The sequence below is a fragment of the Thalassophryne amazonica genome, chromosome 8 (assembly GCF_902500255.1).
Source record: "Thalassophryne amazonica chromosome 8, fThaAma1.1, whole genome shotgun sequence".
Taxonomy (NCBI): domain Eukaryota; kingdom Metazoa; phylum Chordata; class Actinopteri; order Batrachoidiformes; family Batrachoididae; genus Thalassophryne; species Thalassophryne amazonica.
The window spans coordinates 25,186,391-25,204,419 of NC_047110.1; the positions used below are offsets into that span (position 1 = coordinate 25,186,391).

General features: G+C 42.1%; 1 protein-coding gene across 1 annotated transcript in view; it reads left to right on the forward strand.

The window, feature by feature from the left end:
• The first annotated feature begins 771 nt into the window (after positions 1-771).
• si:dkey-106n21.1 (solute carrier family 23 member 1) overlaps positions 772-18,029 on the forward strand; it is a 228,439-nt gene continuing 211,181 nt past the window's right edge. Inside the window, 1 exon segment of the mRNA XM_034175892.1 lies at positions 772-1,112. Coding sequence (XP_034031783.1) covers positions 1,041-1,112 — 72 coding nt within the window. The 5' untranslated portion in view covers positions 772-1,040.

An 18,029-nucleotide genomic window follows, 5' to 3' on the forward strand; every position in this document is an offset into this window, starting at 1 on the left:
AACACAAAGTGCTTCACAAAGTAAAAACAGTACCTTTAAACTACCATCCACCCACATAAAAACCTCAATCAACAAGAACCCTCCCGTGATCCACGTCATACACACCACCGCTCTCAACACACACGCACTTTAGGAGAATAAAAGAATAAAAGGCAGTAACAGTTTAAACAAGATAATAATGATAAATAAACAATTAAAAGCTAAACAAAAAAGATGAGTCTTGAGCCTATTCTTAAAAACCTGAACATTCTCTGCAGCCCGAGCAGACCCCCACTGGTCTTGTGTTATCAGGAGACACAGAGATGTACAGCTGTGTATCATCTGCGTAGCTGTGAAAGCTAACTCCGTGTAATACAAGTATATATAGAGAAAAGGGCACGATGTATACACAGATGCTACTTATATATTTTTTTCCTCCACAAGGGGCATTTTTGACAGGTCTAACTTGTACTCCGGAAAATATAGGATTATAGTGCCACTGAATCACAAAGAATTAATTTGCATGAATCTATCGAAAATAGAAGGCACAGGTATTGCACTCTCTAAGAGGTGGACAGTGTGCATGTCTCGCATATCTTATGGCTCCTTTTTTTTTTTTAAGATAACAACAAAAGCAAAGGTTATTTTCTCCTATGATACCCACAAGTAATAGATATCCAATTTCCTGAATCTTCATCTGCTTGGAATTCTCTCATCCTATGTTCCAACTGACCTTAATCCCAGTTTGTGATAAGAGGACAATCAGTGGGTATGACAAAACGAGGAATTTATGTGACAAACCTGCTTCTGTCCTCACATCAGAGCAATCGTTACTCAGCAAAAGCCACATGACCGTAACTAAACCTTACATTTACTCAGCAGCAAACCAGAATCTTTTCTGAGCTGGAGAGGAGGTTACAAACTTCAGCACTCTTGACATGGATTCTTAGTTGCCCTAGAGATGTGACATAGCCATTCGTGTTGTCCTATAAGGTCCACAGTCACTTTAGCGTTGAATTCCACTGTCTACATTTGTGTATTTGGTCCTCAAGAGCAACAAAATGCATCTCTCTACAGAACTTCCCATGGAGCTGAGACTCAGTGAGGAGGGGACAGTCAATTCTGCTTTTGGCGTAAGTAACATGCTACATTTTGCTGTTTCTTCCTAATCTTTCAAGTAGACTGTGTGATAAAATTCTGATCTGGTTTGATGATGAAAAGACGTCGGAAAATACATGGCAGGAGTGTAACATGTGAAAGAGAAACACATGGACAATCTCTTTATTTACAGCAGTAAGAGCTGAAAGTAAGCCCCAGTGGAATGCAAAGTGAGCAGTGTGCACACGTTCCACAAAAGACATGGTGCAAATATCAGGTTCGAATGGATCAATCAGCTCAAAGGTTAATCTTCTTTCCATTTAAAAAAAAAAGTCAAACAAGAAACCCGACCTGATGGAAGGACTCTGATAGTGAAGTGACAGTTCTGAGTGTGTGTGTACACAGCTGAACCCGGGGCTGGTGTTTCCTCCTCACCCTCTGTTAATTAACACAAGGAAAAACAAACTGCAGATGTTCCAATGATCTCCAAAATCATACATGCAGAGACACAGGGTGGTTTTGGGGGTGTTGACACCCCAAAACGTGAATCTGCTGCAAATCATGAATTATCCGTAAACCATTTGTGAAAATTTCTGCAAACAGTGATACTTTTATTTTTTTTATTTTTTGATATTCACGTTTTGTGGTGTCTACCACAAAACGTGAATATCATTCATCATGTTTTCTTTCAGGGGCAGGATAGTGGCTTAGTGGTTAGCACTGTTGCCTCACAGCGAGAAGGTCGTGGGTTCAATTCCCATGGCCTTTCTGTGTGGATTTCAATTTCAATTTATTTTCATTTGTATAGCGCCAAATCACAACAGAGTTGCCTCAAAGTGCTTCACACAGGTAAGGTCTAACCTTACTAACCCCCAGAGCAACAGTGGTAAGGAAAAACTCCCTCTGAGGAAGAAACCTCAAGCAGACCAGACTCAAAGGGGTGACCCTCTGCTTGGGCCATGCTACGGACATAGATTACAGAAACAATTCACAGAACAATTCACAGAACAATTAACGGACGAATATTCAAGAAATGCTGTTGGCGCACAAGACAGGAGGGTCGCCAACACAAATACAACTCCCATCTCTGGATGGAGCTGCACCTTAAACAGAGAGAAAAAACAGAATCAGGCATCAGAAAGACAAAAAATACTGTATAATTTGCCAGCATTAAACAACAACAACAAAAAAAACTGAGAAATACTAAGGTGATCGCCGGCCACTAGCCCTAAACTTCATGTTCTCCCTGTGTTTGCGCGGGTTTCCTCTGGGTACTCCGGTTTCCTCCCACATCTAAAGACATGCGGGTTAGGTTGATTGAAATCCTTAAAATTGTCCGTAGGCGTGTGTGTGGGTGTGTCTGTGTTTGTTTGTCTATTTGTGGCCATGCGACAAACTGGCGTCCTGTCTTGGGTGTACCCTCCCTCGCGCTGTATGACTGCTGGGATAGGCTCCAGCCCCCTGCGACCCTTAATTGGACTAAGCGGTAGAAGATGAATGAATGAATGTTTTCTTTCAGTTTAAGTAGTTTACGGACTTCAGTTTACAGATCAATTACTTCAGGAAATGTTGATCACAAACCCGATCTCCGCAAAAAAAAGGGTGGGGGGGGGGTCGTCACTACCAGGGGCGGTTCTGGAGGCGGGCTGACCGGGCAGCCGACCGGTCAGCTGCCCGGGGCGGCATCGCGCGGGGGGGGGGGGGGGGGGGGGGGGGCACGAGCATGTGAAAAAAATAAAAAATAAAAATAACGGTCAAAAAAAAAAAAAAACCTGTCCAAATAAAATAAAATAAAACCGGGGTGGGTGGGGGGGGGTTGTCCTGACGGGGGAGTTCGTGGTTACGTTACGGCAGAGCGCTCTCTCCATCTCACCTCTCGCGTTAGGTGAGCAACGCTGCACAGTGCAGACTTTGTGCAGGGGGAGGGGGGAATCATTTAATGTTTGGATGAGGAGGTGGTCGACAGTGTTGCCACAGTTACTTTGAAAAAGTAATCCAATTACTGATTACTCCTTGAAAAAGTAACTTAGTTACTTTACTGATTACTCAATTGTAAAAGTAACTAAGTTAGATTACTAGTTACTTTTTTAGTTACTTTCCCCAGCTGCCGACAACAACTCACTTTATAGTCACCCTTTCTTGACTTCAATGAAAATAAATACTTGTTTTATAAAAAGTAAAATAAAGACCTCTTTCTTGACCTCATATTTAACTGTTGATAGCACTGTAACAGTAAAACTTGCAATTTCAAACCTACATTGTTTAGAAATGTAACTATTAAATTCTAACTCTCTAAACATTTTACTTGTCGAAATTATTATTATTTTAAGCAATATTAGTAGTTGTAGTAAAAAACGGCTTCAAAACTGGACCTTTAATCTAGGGGTGTTGTGGGGGGGGCACATCCCTGCCCCACGCCCCCATTCCATCTGGATTCGCCCCTGCTTTGGCGTTTGAGCACAAAGAATGGATAACATTTATTTATGTAGAAAACAGGACCAGATTTACAGGTAAGAAAGTTTTATTGCGTTTTCACATCATGTGGTCCTCAGAAAGAGAGTTTAGGTGCATTTGAGTGGAAAATAGTGTTAGTTATTGACGCGTCGCGGAGGATCAGCTGTTTTTAACGAGACGATACGGAGCGGCTCAGCTCAGAATTCTAAATAAAGGAGGGGGAAAAGTATAAAAATGTCTTTGTAAAGCTCAGTGCAGGTGTGCTGATCACCGCCCTTTAAGAGGTGAGGACGAGTCGAGCAGCTGCAAAAAACCGCGGATGAAAAGCTCACAGCTCGCTTAAAGTGGGCAGTTCAGTCGAACCCCGACCTCCTGCCCACGGACCAAGTTTAATGCTGCTGTTGACCCACAATGAAAAATAATAGTAACGCACAGTGGCATGGAGAAGTAACTTTAATCTGATTACTGATTTGGAAAGATTAACGTGTTAGATTACTCGTTACTAAAAAAAGTGGTCGGATTAGAGTAAGTAACGCGTTACCGGCATCACTGGTGGTCGAAACATTAAAACCGGAAATTTGTTATTGAAAATAGCTGTTGTGAGTTAATGTGTGGGATTGTGGGTGTTCTGGATGAAGTTAGTGTTTTCATGGGTGGTGGGGCGGAGGTGGTGGCCACGTTAGTGTGCGGGGGGAGCACGCAGGGGGTTTCACCCGGGGAGTAAATCACTCTAGGACCGCCACTGGTCACTACACCCAGTGAGGCGAGCCCTGAGCAGTCATAATCCCACGGATGGTAGCTTCACACCATTGGCTCCTCAGCCAAGCACATACACCAAATCATGAAGAAATGTGCGTTCACATTTCGAGAGCTGTTTTTTCAGTATTCACAGTTTGCAGATAATTCACGAATTGCAGCTGATTCATGTTTTGGGGGTTAACAGGGGTATTCTTCACATAAAAATTTTACACTTTAGGGCTCCTTCACACATAGCACGAATAAGTAGGAATCAGGGTGAATCACGGTGAAACAGCCTGAATGAGAGACCTCCGATAGCAGACGTCGGGAGGGACACATGGTCGGGCAGGCGTGAATGATCCCGCTGCGACGGTGTTGTGCGAACACATCGCGCTGCAGCTGTGGAGATGAAAAAAAAAAAAAAAAACACACCACAGAAAAACCCTGCAATGTCCAATATTTAATCCCTCTTATCGAGCGGACAGTACAAATATGATCCATCTGTGCCCTTGTGTATGACTGATGGTCACAGACATAAAGTCATGAAATGACATGAATGAAGCAGTGCGCTAATTATGTCCAGCAGGTATATAAATAATTAGTACAATCACCAGACACTGATAGATGAGATATCAGTGTATAATTAGTGGAAATCACTGGGTTGATATAAATAAAAGGAGACCCAATACAGAACCCTGCGGTTGAATAACCCTGATTAAATAAAAAATAAATGCCACTCGCAGGATTCAAACCTGCAATTTACAAAAGCTCTGATTAACAGACAGAAACTTTATCACTGCACTACAATCACTGTCTTACAACAGGAACGTAAAATGCCTAAAATCAACAAGGAGATAAATGTATTTTTTTTAAAAAAGAGAGAAATTACACAATGTTTATAATTATGGCGATAATTATGGCGAAAAAGTGCCGTAATAACTGGCAAAACAATGTTTGTTACAGCGTATTTTTGGTGATACATGACTGAAAGTGGCATATTTGTCGCACTGTTAGCTTGCCATATAGTCCTGCGGCGTGCCGCTCACAGGACATGTGTGTTGGTCCGGGCCCATGCGTGTCCGGCCTGACACGCGTGTCCTGTCAGACAGATGTGACATTCAGATAGCCTGCTATGTGTCAACGTGATCTGATGATCCATTTCACCTGGGACAGCCAATGTGCGTACGCTCCAGCCTGTCGCAAAAGTGATATATGTTTTATGTATTTCCCCGTGATGACAGCAAGCACACACACGCGTATATATTCTACAGCTGTGACATCCAGGACCGGAGATCTCAACAGCTGCTGCTGGTGGCAGGCAGCCGCACCTGTTTGTTCAGCGCACACACCAAAGTGTCACTGTCTGTTTCTGTGTTATGTGATCTTTTTTTTTTTTTTTTTTTAGTTATTTTGGCATGTAATTGTGTATGTACAAGTAGTTATTATTTCTACACCTGTCCTGGCTGTGGTCTCTGTGTTTTTAATGTGACACGTGTGCACTGAGCAGTCATTTCCAGCTGTCTGAGACTCTGGCCAGCAATCCTCTGAGAGGCGCTGGCCTCTCCCCATCTGTACATACATATCAGAATTTCATCTAAGTGTGCTCCCCCACACACACCGCATGTATTGCGGGGGGATGGTGCGCGAAACACACGCACACCACATGTTGCGGGGGGCACTCAAAACACACTCCACATGTGTTGCGGGAGGAGGCAGGGGGCGCAACACACGTGCAATACACACACAGCCACATGTGTGGAGGGGGAGCCGACACTCTGGCACACCATGTGTGTTGCTTGGCGACACCACAGTCTTGGGAGCACTTAGACAAATTCCACAGTCAGCTCATCATTTTCGTCCTGACTGCACAAATGGCCACACATTTCCTAAGTGCTCCGCGAGTGGTACTGGATGTTCGTGTGTGGTACCTGGAATTTGGCAGACACCTGCCAAGAGAGGGATCAAACGGGCTCTCAAAGGGCACCCTCTGTCTTTACTATTCCAGACAGAGTCTCAAATTCCAATATGATTCAGTGAAGTTCATTCTTCCTGATAATAACCTCTTATATATTTTTTAGATTAATGTTTTTCTGCACTTTATGTCCATTTACCCATTTACCCATTTACAGCCGGGTGGACTGAGTGCATTGTCTTTTTCAAGGACAGGGAGCCTCAAGTGGGCACACCTGGAATTGAACCCATTTTATCACACTGGCAGTTTGAGTCCTGTGCCACAGAACTACCTGTCCTGCCCACCGCTGGACTGATAGTATTGCACACCAGGCATATGCCCGGTGGCCTGATGGCCTACTACCCTGCGGATTTTTTTTTTTTTTTTTTTACTAAGTGAAGTGAGCTGTGAGCTTTTCATCCGCGTTTTTTTTTTTTTTTAGCAGCTATGACTCGTCCTCACCTCTTAAAGCACTGTGATAACAGCACACCTGTACTGAGCTTTACAAAGACATTTTTATGCTTTTTTTCCTCCTTTATTTAGAGCTGAGCCGCTCCGTATCTGCGCGTTAAAACAGCTGATCCTCCGCGACGCGTCAACAACTATTTTCCACTCAAATGCACCTAAACTCTCTTTCTGGGGAGCGCATGATGTGAAAACGCAATAAAACTTTCTGACCTGTAAATCTGGTCATGTTTTCTGCATAAATAAATATTATCCATTCTTTGTGCTCAAACGCCAAAGCAGGGGCAAATCCAGATGGAATGGGGGCGTGGGGCAAGGATGTCCCCCCCTCACAACACCCCGAGATTAAAGGTCCAGTTTTGAAGCCTTTTTTACTACAACTACTAATACTACTTAAAATAATAATAATTTCGACAAGTAAAATGTTTAGAGAAAATTTAAATGTTAGAAAAATGTTAGAAAGAATTTAATAGTTACATTTATTAACAATGTAGGCTAGAAATGACAAGTTTTACTGTTACAGTGCTATCAACAGTTAAATATGAGGTCAAGAAAGAGGTCTTTATTTTACTTTTTATAAAACAAGTATATATTTTCATTGAAGTCAAGAAAGGGTGATTATAAAGTGAGGCAGGGACCACTACGGCCATGACGGTAAGTGAAGGTTAACTTCAGCTATTAATTGATGAACAGCAACCTAACTTGTTCATAAATCAGACATCTGTGTGTGAGAGAGACATTCTGATCTTCTGGTCCGAAGTAAAGTGCTGTCTAACTGGGTCACTCAGATATGAATTAAGGTTGGATATTATTTCCGTTCGTGCTAACTCTACCAGTCACGTAACCTAACCTAGCAATGTAACCTGTGCAAATGGTGTGCATGGCTAGCTACCATGCTGTCGCCGCCAGGTTGTTTCTTTATTCTTTATTCTATTTGTGGGATGGTTGTGCATCGGTCATACGAAGTATGCTGTTTTGCACAGTCTGCGGTGCGGTGGCGTGGTATAACGGTGTCCCTGTCTAAAATGTATTTTCCCAAGTCCTGGCATAATTTCACATACCTAACATTTTACTTTAAATTGAGAGTCATTCTCGAAGTTGATTAGCAACACAAATTGGTAATAAAAGAAATCCTTGATGTTACTTGTAGCTTGTAGTGAGATAGACAACTGTCTCCATCTTGAGGCCTTTTTGTGTATTGCAGTTTCAAAAGTTCAACCTTTGTATCCAGTCATTGGTCCAGTCATCCAGTCATTTCTTGCTTTATATGATGAATTGTATCACACAAGTAATGATATATTATTTATAGTATAGCCTACAGTATTTCTATAACAAATGTTTTTATATAATTTCTATTTCTAAATTTAAGTAACATGGTCATGGACATACAGTCATGAAATGACATGAATGAAGCAGTGCGCTCTTATGTCCACATTTGCTGGCCCCGTGTCCAGCGAGTGGCACGCCGAAGGAGAGACACCGCGTCATGTGGACCAGAGCTCACGTGGGTGACGTGACATTCAGATCTAAAGCTGAGTGTTCACATGATCAGCACATGGAGCAGCCTGCCAGTATGCACACTGAGCGGCGGCTCCAGCCCGTGGCAAACGCGATATATGTTTTTATGTATTTCCACATGAGGACAGCAGGCATGCGCCTTGTGGCATAGAATTATAAGGTCACGTCCTTCAACACATGGTACGTGTTCTCCAGCTGAGTCTCGCAGACCCGGAGATCTCAACATCTGCTGCTGTTTGGGGCCACGCCCACCTGTTCGTGCAGCACGCAGAACAAAGTGTCACTCTCTGTTTTTTCTCTCTGTTTAAGGTGCAGCTCCATCCAGAGATGGGAGTTGTATTTGTGCTGGCGACCCTCCTGTCCTGTGCACTAACAGCATTTCCTGTATATTCGTTTTGTGAATTGTTCTGTAATTTATGTCTGCAGCATGGCCCAAGCAGAGGGTCACCTTTTGAGTCTGGTCTGCATGAGGTTTCTTCCTCAGAGGGAGTTTTTCCTTACCACTGTTGCTCTGGGGGTTAGTAAGGTTAGACCTTACCTGTGTGAAGCTCCTTGAGGCAACTCTGTTGTGATTTGGCGCTATATAAATGAAAATAAATTGAAATTGAAAAATCTGTATTCTGTGATGAATTATTTTATTTATTTGTTATGTAATTGTGTATGTGAAAGACACGTACACACACAATGAACATGCACATCACATTTGTTGGGGGGAGCTGGCATGCCACATGCGTGTTGCTAGAGTATGCCACACTCGTAGGACACTTAGACACTTTTCATAGACAGGTCAAATGTGGTCGCCTGCTGTCTACTCTCATGCAGAGAGCGCGAATAGCCTCACCTTTTCTAAGTGCCCAGGGAGCGGTGTTAGATATTCGTGTGTGGCACCTGGAATTTGGCCGACACCTGCCGAGAGAGGGGTCAAATGGGCACTCACAGGGCATTCGCTGTCTTTCGGTCGCTTGTGTGCGTGAATGGTTGTGGTGACAGCTGTACAGGCGTTAGAGGCGGCTAAGATTTTTCAAGAATGCAATTCCTCCTTTGTGCGCCAGTCGGCTTCAGTCATGTTATGTGTGAAGGGGACCTAAATGACGCTTCTTTGCGGCAGCCGGACTGCGTCCTTCTGCTGGGGGGGCAGAGCTGAGCTCCACACAGCAGCCTGACTGTTTTAGATGCACAGCAGACAGGAACTAACACGAATGATTTTAAGGTTTACAAATGTTTTTGACTGTTAAGCTTTACTCACTATGCCAGCAGAAAATGTTAGCGGAATTAAATTTAGCGGAAGCTAATTTTTCCACTGATGGTTTTTAATGTTAGCTGAAAGCTAATCTGCTAATAACAAAGTTAGCTTTGTTAATTATCAGATTAGCAGGGCTGTGCCCACCACTGGCCAACTGTAACTGAAAACAGGTGTCTTTAATGCATGAGAGGTGATTGAGAAGTTTTGAGCCTCATTGCACCCAGTGAGTCAAAATCTCACACATTCTACAGAAATGTTGGTTTCTTGAAATGCAATAGATGGAGAATCACATCATACTTCTCCTGAGTCAGGTTCAAAACTTCTCAATAACACCTCATAGACTTGAATGACTTTATCTGTGCAGACAGATTGTTCTACAGAACACGTGCACGATGCAATACTTCATTTTTGAAAAACCTTTTTCAAAAACATAAAAATGTGTCCAATCCACAGATGTACGTCTTGGTTGGTGTTGACATATGCATCAAGTGGAAGATATCACATCTGGTCTAAATCCAAACTCTCAGTGTTTCAACTTTTTTGTGGTTTGATGTTTGGAGAAAATTTCTATTTAATCCTTGTGCAACTGATAGATGGGAAAGAGTCTGACTGCACTCCTGTCAGTTGGTGAAGTCCATCGTTATTCTCTTGGCAAAGGTCAGCCCTCTGAGTGCTCTTCTAGTTGTGCTGATGCCTGAATCTGGGTTTGGGTGACTGCTAACGGACACAGAAAATCTGATACTAAATGTGGTATTGTTAACACTGTGATTGGCTAATCCAAAGCAATTTATTAAGGAAGCAACATTGGTTCAGGTTGGTTCCACCCTTGTGGTTGAGACAGGAGAGCTTTTGTTTCTCAGTGCAGAGTTCCAGGGAAGGCAGTTAGTGTGATTTATTTGCGGTCTGATCTGACTATAATACTCGATAGCTCATTGGCCCACACACGCCGTACAAACCGTTGAAGCTCATGTGGGTCAGCTGGTGGCCATCTTACCACTTGCAAATTATGCATACAACCCCTGGCAAAAATTATGGAATCACCGGCCTCGGAGGATGTTCATTCAGTTGTTTAATTTTGTAGAAAAAAAGCAGATCACAGACATGACACAAAACTAAAGTAATTTCAAATGGCAGCTTTCTGGCTTTAAGAAACACTATAAGAAATCAAGAAAAAAAGATTGTGGCAGTCAGTAACGGTTACTTTTTTAGACCAAGCAGAGGAAAAAAATATGGAATCACTCAATTCTGAGGAAAAAATTATGGAATCACCATGTAAATTTTCATCCCCAAAACTAACACCTGCATCATATCAGATCTGCTCGTTAGTCTGCACCTAAAAAGGAGTGATCACACCTTGGAGAGCTGTTGCACCAAGTGGACTGACATGAATCATGGCTCCAACACGAGACATGTCAATTGAAACAAAGGAGAGGATTATCAAACTCTTAAAAGAGAGTAAATCATCGCGCAGTGTTGCAAAAGATGTTGGTTGTTCACAGTCAGCTGTGTCTAAACTCTGGACCAAATACAAACAACATGGGAAGGTTGTTAAAGGCAAACATACTGGTAGACCAAGGAAGACATCAAAGCGTCAAGACAGAAAACGTAAAGCAATATGTCTCAAAAATCGAAAAATGTACAACAAAACAAATGAGGAACGAATGGGAGGAAACTGGAGTCAACGTCTGTGACCGAACTGTAAGAAACCGCCTAAAGGAAATGGGATTTACATACAGAAAACCTAAACGAAAGCCATCATTAACACCTAAACAGAAAAAAAACAAGGTTACAATGGGCTAAGGAAAAGCAATCGTGGACTGTGGATGACTGGATGAAAGTCATATTCAGTGATGAATCTCGAATCTGCATTGGGCAAGGTGATGATGCTGGAACTTTTGTTTGGTGCCTTTCCAATGAGATTTATAAAGATTACTGCCTGAAGAGAACATGTAAATTTCCACAGTCATTGATGATATGGGGCTGCATGTCAGGTAAAGGCACTGGGGAGATGGCTGTCATTACATCATCAATAAATGCACAAGTTTATGTTGATATTTTGGACAATTGAAAGGATGTTTGGGGATGATGAAATCATTTTTCAAGATGATAATGCATCTTGCCATAGAGCAAAAACTGCAAAAACATTCCTTGCAAAAAGACACATAGGGTCAATGTCATGGCATAGGGTCAGTGTCAATGAGCAGATCTGATTTGATGCAGGTGTTAATTTGGGGGATGAAAATTTACAGGGTGATTCCATAATTCTTTCCTCAGAATTGAGTGATTCCATATTTTTTTCCTCTGCTTGGTCTAAAAAAGTAACCGTTACTGACTGCCACAATCTTTTTTTCTTGATTTCTTATAGTGTTTCTTAAAGCCAGAAAGTTGCCATTTGAAATGACTTTAGTTTTGTGTCATGTCTGTGATCTGCTTTTTTTCTACAAAATTAAACAACTGAATGAACATCCTCTGAGGCCGGTGATTCCATAATTTTTGCCAGGGGTTGTAGCACACACAGACGACTTATTAGAACGTCAAGAATTTGGAGTAGTAACTGAGCTGATTCTCTCATTTTCTTATTTTTGTTCTCTTGATTATGTAACCTTCATCCCTCCTAATCTACAACCCCAGTTCCAGTGAAGTTGGGATGTTGTGTAAAATGTACATAAAAACAAAATACAATGATTTGCAAATCCTCTTCAAGCTATATTCCATTGAATACACCACAAAGACAAGATATTTAATGTTCAAACTGATAAACTGGGACAGTGGTATGTTTACCACTGTGTTACATCACCTTTCCTTCTAACAACATTCAATAAGCGTTTGGGAACTGAGGACACTAATTGTTGAAGCTTTGTAGGTGGAATTCTTTCCCATTCTTGCTTGATGCACGACTTCAGTTGTTCAACAGTCCGGGGTCTCCGTTGTCATATTTTGTGCTTCATAATGTGCCACACATTTTCAATGGGCGACAGGTCTGGACTGCAGGCAGACCAGTCTAGTACCTGCACTCTTTTACTACGAAGCCACGCTGTTGTAACATGTGCAGAATGTGGCTTGGCATTGTCTTGCTGAAATAAGCAGGGACGTCCCTGAAAAAGACGTTGCTTGGATGGCAGCATGTGTTGCTCCAAAACCTGGATGTACCGTTCAGCATTGATGGTGCCATCACAGATGTGTAAGTTGCCCATGCCATGGGCACTAACACACCCCCATACCATCACAGATGCTGGCTTTTGAACATTGTACTGATAACAATCTGGATGGTCTTTTCCCCCTTTTTTCTAGAGGACACGACGTCCATGATTTCCAAAAACAATTTGAAATGTGGCCTCATGGCTTCCGCTTTGCATGGTAGAATTTTAATTTGCACTTGTAGATGTAGCGACAAACTGTGTTAACTGATAATGGTTTCCTGAAGTGTTTTTGAGCCCACATGGTAAGATCCTTTACACAATGATGTCAGTTTTGAATGCAGTGCCACCTGAGGGATAGAAGGTCATGGGCATTCAATGTTGGTTTTCGACCTTGCTGCTTATGTGTAGAAAGTTCTTCAGATTCTCTGAATCTTCTGATTATATTATGGACTGTAGATGATGGAATCCCGAAATTCCTTGCAATTGAACATTGAGAAACATTGTTCTTAAACGGTTAGACTATTTTTTCACGCAGTTCACAAAACGGTGATCCTCGCCCCATCTTTGCTTGTGAATGGCTGAGACTTTTGGGGATGCTCCTTTTATACGCAATCATGACACTCACCTTTTTCCAAACAGGTGTTCTTTGAACAATCATCAACCTTTCCAGTCTTTTGTTGCCCCATCCCAACTTTTTTGAAATGTGTTGCAGGCATCCATTTCAGAATGAGCAAATATTTGCATAAAAACAACAAAGTTTATCAGTTTGAACATTAAATATCTTGTCTTTGTGGTGTATTCAACTGAATATAGGTTGAAGAGGATTTGCAAATTATTGTATTCTGTTATTATTTACATTTTACACAATGTCCCAACTTAATTGGAAATGGGGTTGTATGTCTGCCATGATTAGCCGTTTCATTTATTTTATTTCTTTCTTTTGGTACTTTGACACATTCTCCCCTTCTATTCTTAATTACTCACATCTCACTGGGACAAATACTCAGTTCTAAAAAATTATGATTCTTTAATCAATGTTTATACAAGTTTTGTGTAATCATCAGCAAGTTTATCAACATATATATATATATATATATATGTACCATATCATGAACAAAAGTGGATGGATAGATAATACAGCAATAGTGTTGTTTTTTTCTTTATAGTTGCACTGAAACAATAAAACACCACTTAACTAGCTACAGGAGAGGTGGTTTTCCAAGCAGGAAATTAGAGGTCATCCATGTGTTTATGTCTGTAAGACAATCCTGCAGTTTAGCTAATTGGTGTGTGCCCTCTGGCTTCATGGATAGATAAAGCTGGGTATCATCTGTGTAACAATGAAAATTTAAGCAATGCTGTCTAATAATACTGCCTAAGGGAAGCATGTATAAAGTGAATAAAATTGGTCCTAGCACAGAACCTTGTGGAACTCCATAAATAACCTTAGTCTGCGAAGACGATTCCCCATTTACATGAACAAATTGTAATCTATTAGATAAATATGATTCAAACCACCGCAGCGCAGTGCCTTTAATACCTATGGCATGCTCTAATCTCTGTAATAAAATTTTATGGTCAACAGTATCAAAAGCAGCACTGAGGTCTAACAGAACAAGCACAGAGATGAGTCCACTGTCTGAGGCCATAAGAAGATCATTTGTAACCTTCACTAATGCTGTTTCTGTACTATGATGAATTCTAAACCCTGACTGAAACTCTTCAAATAGACCATTCCTCTGCAGATGATCAGTTAGCTGTTTTACAACTACCCTTTCAAGAATTTTTGAGAGAAAAGGAAGGTTGGAGATTGGCCTATAATTAGCTAAGATAGCTGGGTCAAGTGATGGCTTTTTAAGTAATGGTTTAATTACTTACAGTACATGCAAGAGCACTGCTGTTACTGGTTTTTTTTTTATGATCCTGTCTTTCACTAACAGCAATAACTGACAAAACAACAGACACAAGCATGTACAGTGGCCTTAAGACCAGGACAAAATCCTCACCGAAACTGTTTTAGCCAGCTCATTGGGATGTGTGATGGTGTGCATGTGGATGGCTGGGGTTGAGGATTGTTGTGGTATGAACCATTCTAAGGGCCCTGTCCCACTGGCGGTTAGGAGGATTTGCGCATGAAATGAGGAGACAAAAGCTGAGCGTCCGCAACAAAGGTGGGCAGAAATGACAAATGTCTCGGGGTGGATCACGTAGACATCATGAGTGCACAGCGAATACACGAGGAAGAAAAGCGGATATAACAGGGAACAGAAGCAAAGGCGACCGCAGAGGCGCCCCCATGAGGGTCACAGCTGGTAAATGTAGTGGAATGTATCGTGGCCATTGCGGAAACACAACGGCCAAACACGGATGTATACAACGCATGGATAGAGGAGAGGGATCGGACGCAGAGCGACGAACACGGCAGCACAACGGCTGCAATGGGGACGCAGTGCACATGCGTGGTGGGAACTGAGTTGGTGGCGCATTTGCATCGCGGACACAAAGGAAGCGCAAACGGGCCTGCCAGGATCAGTATCCACAGCTGGGCTGGTGCTGGCCGGCATTTATGTGTTTTGTAATGCATCCGCATATGATCGCATATCGGATGCACAGCAGCCGTGATGCACTCGCTTCATCCGTGCCCACTCTGTCTGCATGCGCGACATACCATTTGCGACCGTGATGTAGCCGCGCTGGGCACGCGTTATATCTGTTTTGCACGCTGTCCCGATCCGCCGCCAAGCCGCACCAACCCGTCGGTTGCGGATGACAGCGGATATGCGCCGCGTTGATTGTGTATGTCTTCAGTATGTGTTCAGGAAGTGATGCGGATCTCATCCGCATCAGGATTTTTGAGTCGCTCAAAATCCGTGCCTGTGCGGATGTTCACTGATGTGTTCGGATGTCGGCCGACTCATACAGGAATGTTATACGGATATTGCGGTTGTTTGGCGGATGTGTGCCACTTTTGTGCGCATTCCGTACGCAAAGCCTCGTAACCGCCAGTGGGACAGGGCCCTAAGGAAAGATCAGACACATGACACAAAAGGGTTAAGTGCAAAAAAAGCAAAAAAACAGGGTGTTTAATCTTCAGGTGACAGTGATAAACAATCATGACCAGGATGACATAGAATCCACAAAAGACTACACAAAGACCAAAGAGTGACTTACCAAAAAACAACTGACAGAATAACCAAACTGGGTGCAAAGACATACAAACTGGCGGATGACATGAGGAGTGGCTGAAAAAGACTAACTAATGATAAACAGGTGTGCAGGGGAAATGCACTCTAAAAAAAGAATGTTTGAACCAACTTAAAATGTTACAATTTGTAAAAACCTGAATGAATTAAGTTGTTTGAACTTAAGTTTGTAAGTTAGAGTTGATTTAACTTTCAAACTTAAGTTCAAACAACTTAATTCATTCACGTTTTTTATAAATTGTAACACTTTAAGTTGGTTCAAACGTTCTCTTTTTTCAGTGCATGTGAAATAACACAAACTTAGAGACCAATAACTAAACAGACAATATATGAAGGTCATGAACACAGAACAGCAAATGGTGAGTAGAACAATAAGTAACACTAAACACCCTGAACCACAGACTATAACAAAACCCACACAAGAGAATGCAGTGAAAATGAACCACAAGGAAGACATACCCGAAATAATCAAAACCAAAGATATAATCAAACTAGAATACAACATACACATGCAGACAGCAAGATGACAGGAGCAGCCGCGCACACACGATTGACACATGACTAACAAGAGGAGGGGTGTTAACCCCCAAAACGTTAATCAGCTGCGAATCGTGAATTATCCGCAAACCATTAATTGCAAAACGTGAATATCATAAAAAAAAAAATAATAATAATTATATATATATATATATATATATATATATATATATATATATATATATATATATATATATATATATATATATGTAGCACTTCTCTGATTTAAGTGTCCTGCTGTTTGTGGACATCTTGCTTTTCAAAGTTTAATCCTCTCCTAAAATGAGTTGGTCTGTCGTGTTGTGTCAGTCAGAGCAGCCTTGTGTCAGCCCAGGTGCCCGATAGAGCTCCAATCAATCTGACCCTGAAAGAGTTTCATTTAGTAACAGCTATGAAATTGCTTTTCCTCATGTTATTACTCCACTCCACCAGAAGAGGGTGCACATGTATTACTAAATCTGTATTCACATCCTTTCTTGCTGTTTGTTTAGGTGAAAATGCTTTTGTTCAGGAAAAAAAAAAAAGATGAAATAACTAGATTTAAGAAACCGTTAAACTATTTCCAGAGTTCATAGCATTTGTGTGACACACTTATGGGCCCCTTTGATCACTTTGCAGTAATTCATCACTTTTATGGACAGTTTTGTTGAGACAAGCCCAGGCATAGATTCAAACATTCCCAAATCACTGATTATGTCAACTCTGAGGGAGTTCTAGGCTTCTGTGGCTGTGACTGCAGAAAGTGTGCATCATGTAATTTTGTCTTTTGCGTCACCCATCACTGTTTCATGGTGGAGCGGAACAGAAAATTACATTAATACATGAGAAAAAAGATCAAACCTTGGCTCCAGTCTCCTGTGTCTTCATTCAAGAGAATTCTCTCTTTCTCTCACCGTGAATCTGTGTAACTAATGATGTGCATGCACAACAGACAAAAGTTGCACGATGCCCAGCTTTGCTAATCACATCCACAGAAACCTGTAATGTCTTCAGAGGTGTCATAAATTGTCTTGGTAGCTTCCCTCACTGCTCTCTTTCTTGCAAAATCACTTAAGAAATTTGCACTATTCCTGCATTTACCATACAGGATAGCTCAGTGGTTAGTAGTCTTAGCTGGCAACAACACTTTCTGTGCTTTGACTCCGTCCATGCTCAGGTCCTTCCTGTGTGGAGTTTGCATGTTCTTCCCATTTCTATGTGGGTTTCCTCTAGTTTGACTGGTTTCTTCCTACCATGAAAAAACATGCATATTAGACTAATGTGCCTTTCTGTTGTGTGGGCCGCTGAAGAGGAGGTACTGCTGGCCCACCACCACCAGATGGCGCCCTGCTTGGAGTGCGGGCTCCAAGCAGGAGAGGGCGTTGGACCTACTGGGAGTGACAGCTGTCACACATCATCAACACCAGCTGTCACTCATCAACCACATCCTCCATAAAAGCCGGACTGCAACTCCACCTCCCCGCCGAGAAATCAGCTACCACTCAGGTAACCTTCTCTGCGGATTTTCTGTGACTAAACATTGTTCTGTGTGCAGCCGTTTTCCTGTGGCTACAGTCTGAAGCTGGATTGGTGGATAGTGTGAGCGCGACGTCTTCGCCTCTCACTCCTTCCAGGGAAGTGACTGACAGGAGCTGCACGGGTGATTCTGTGTCTGGAGGTGGAGGTTTTCCCTCCTGGACGAATTAAGCACTGAAAGATTGCTG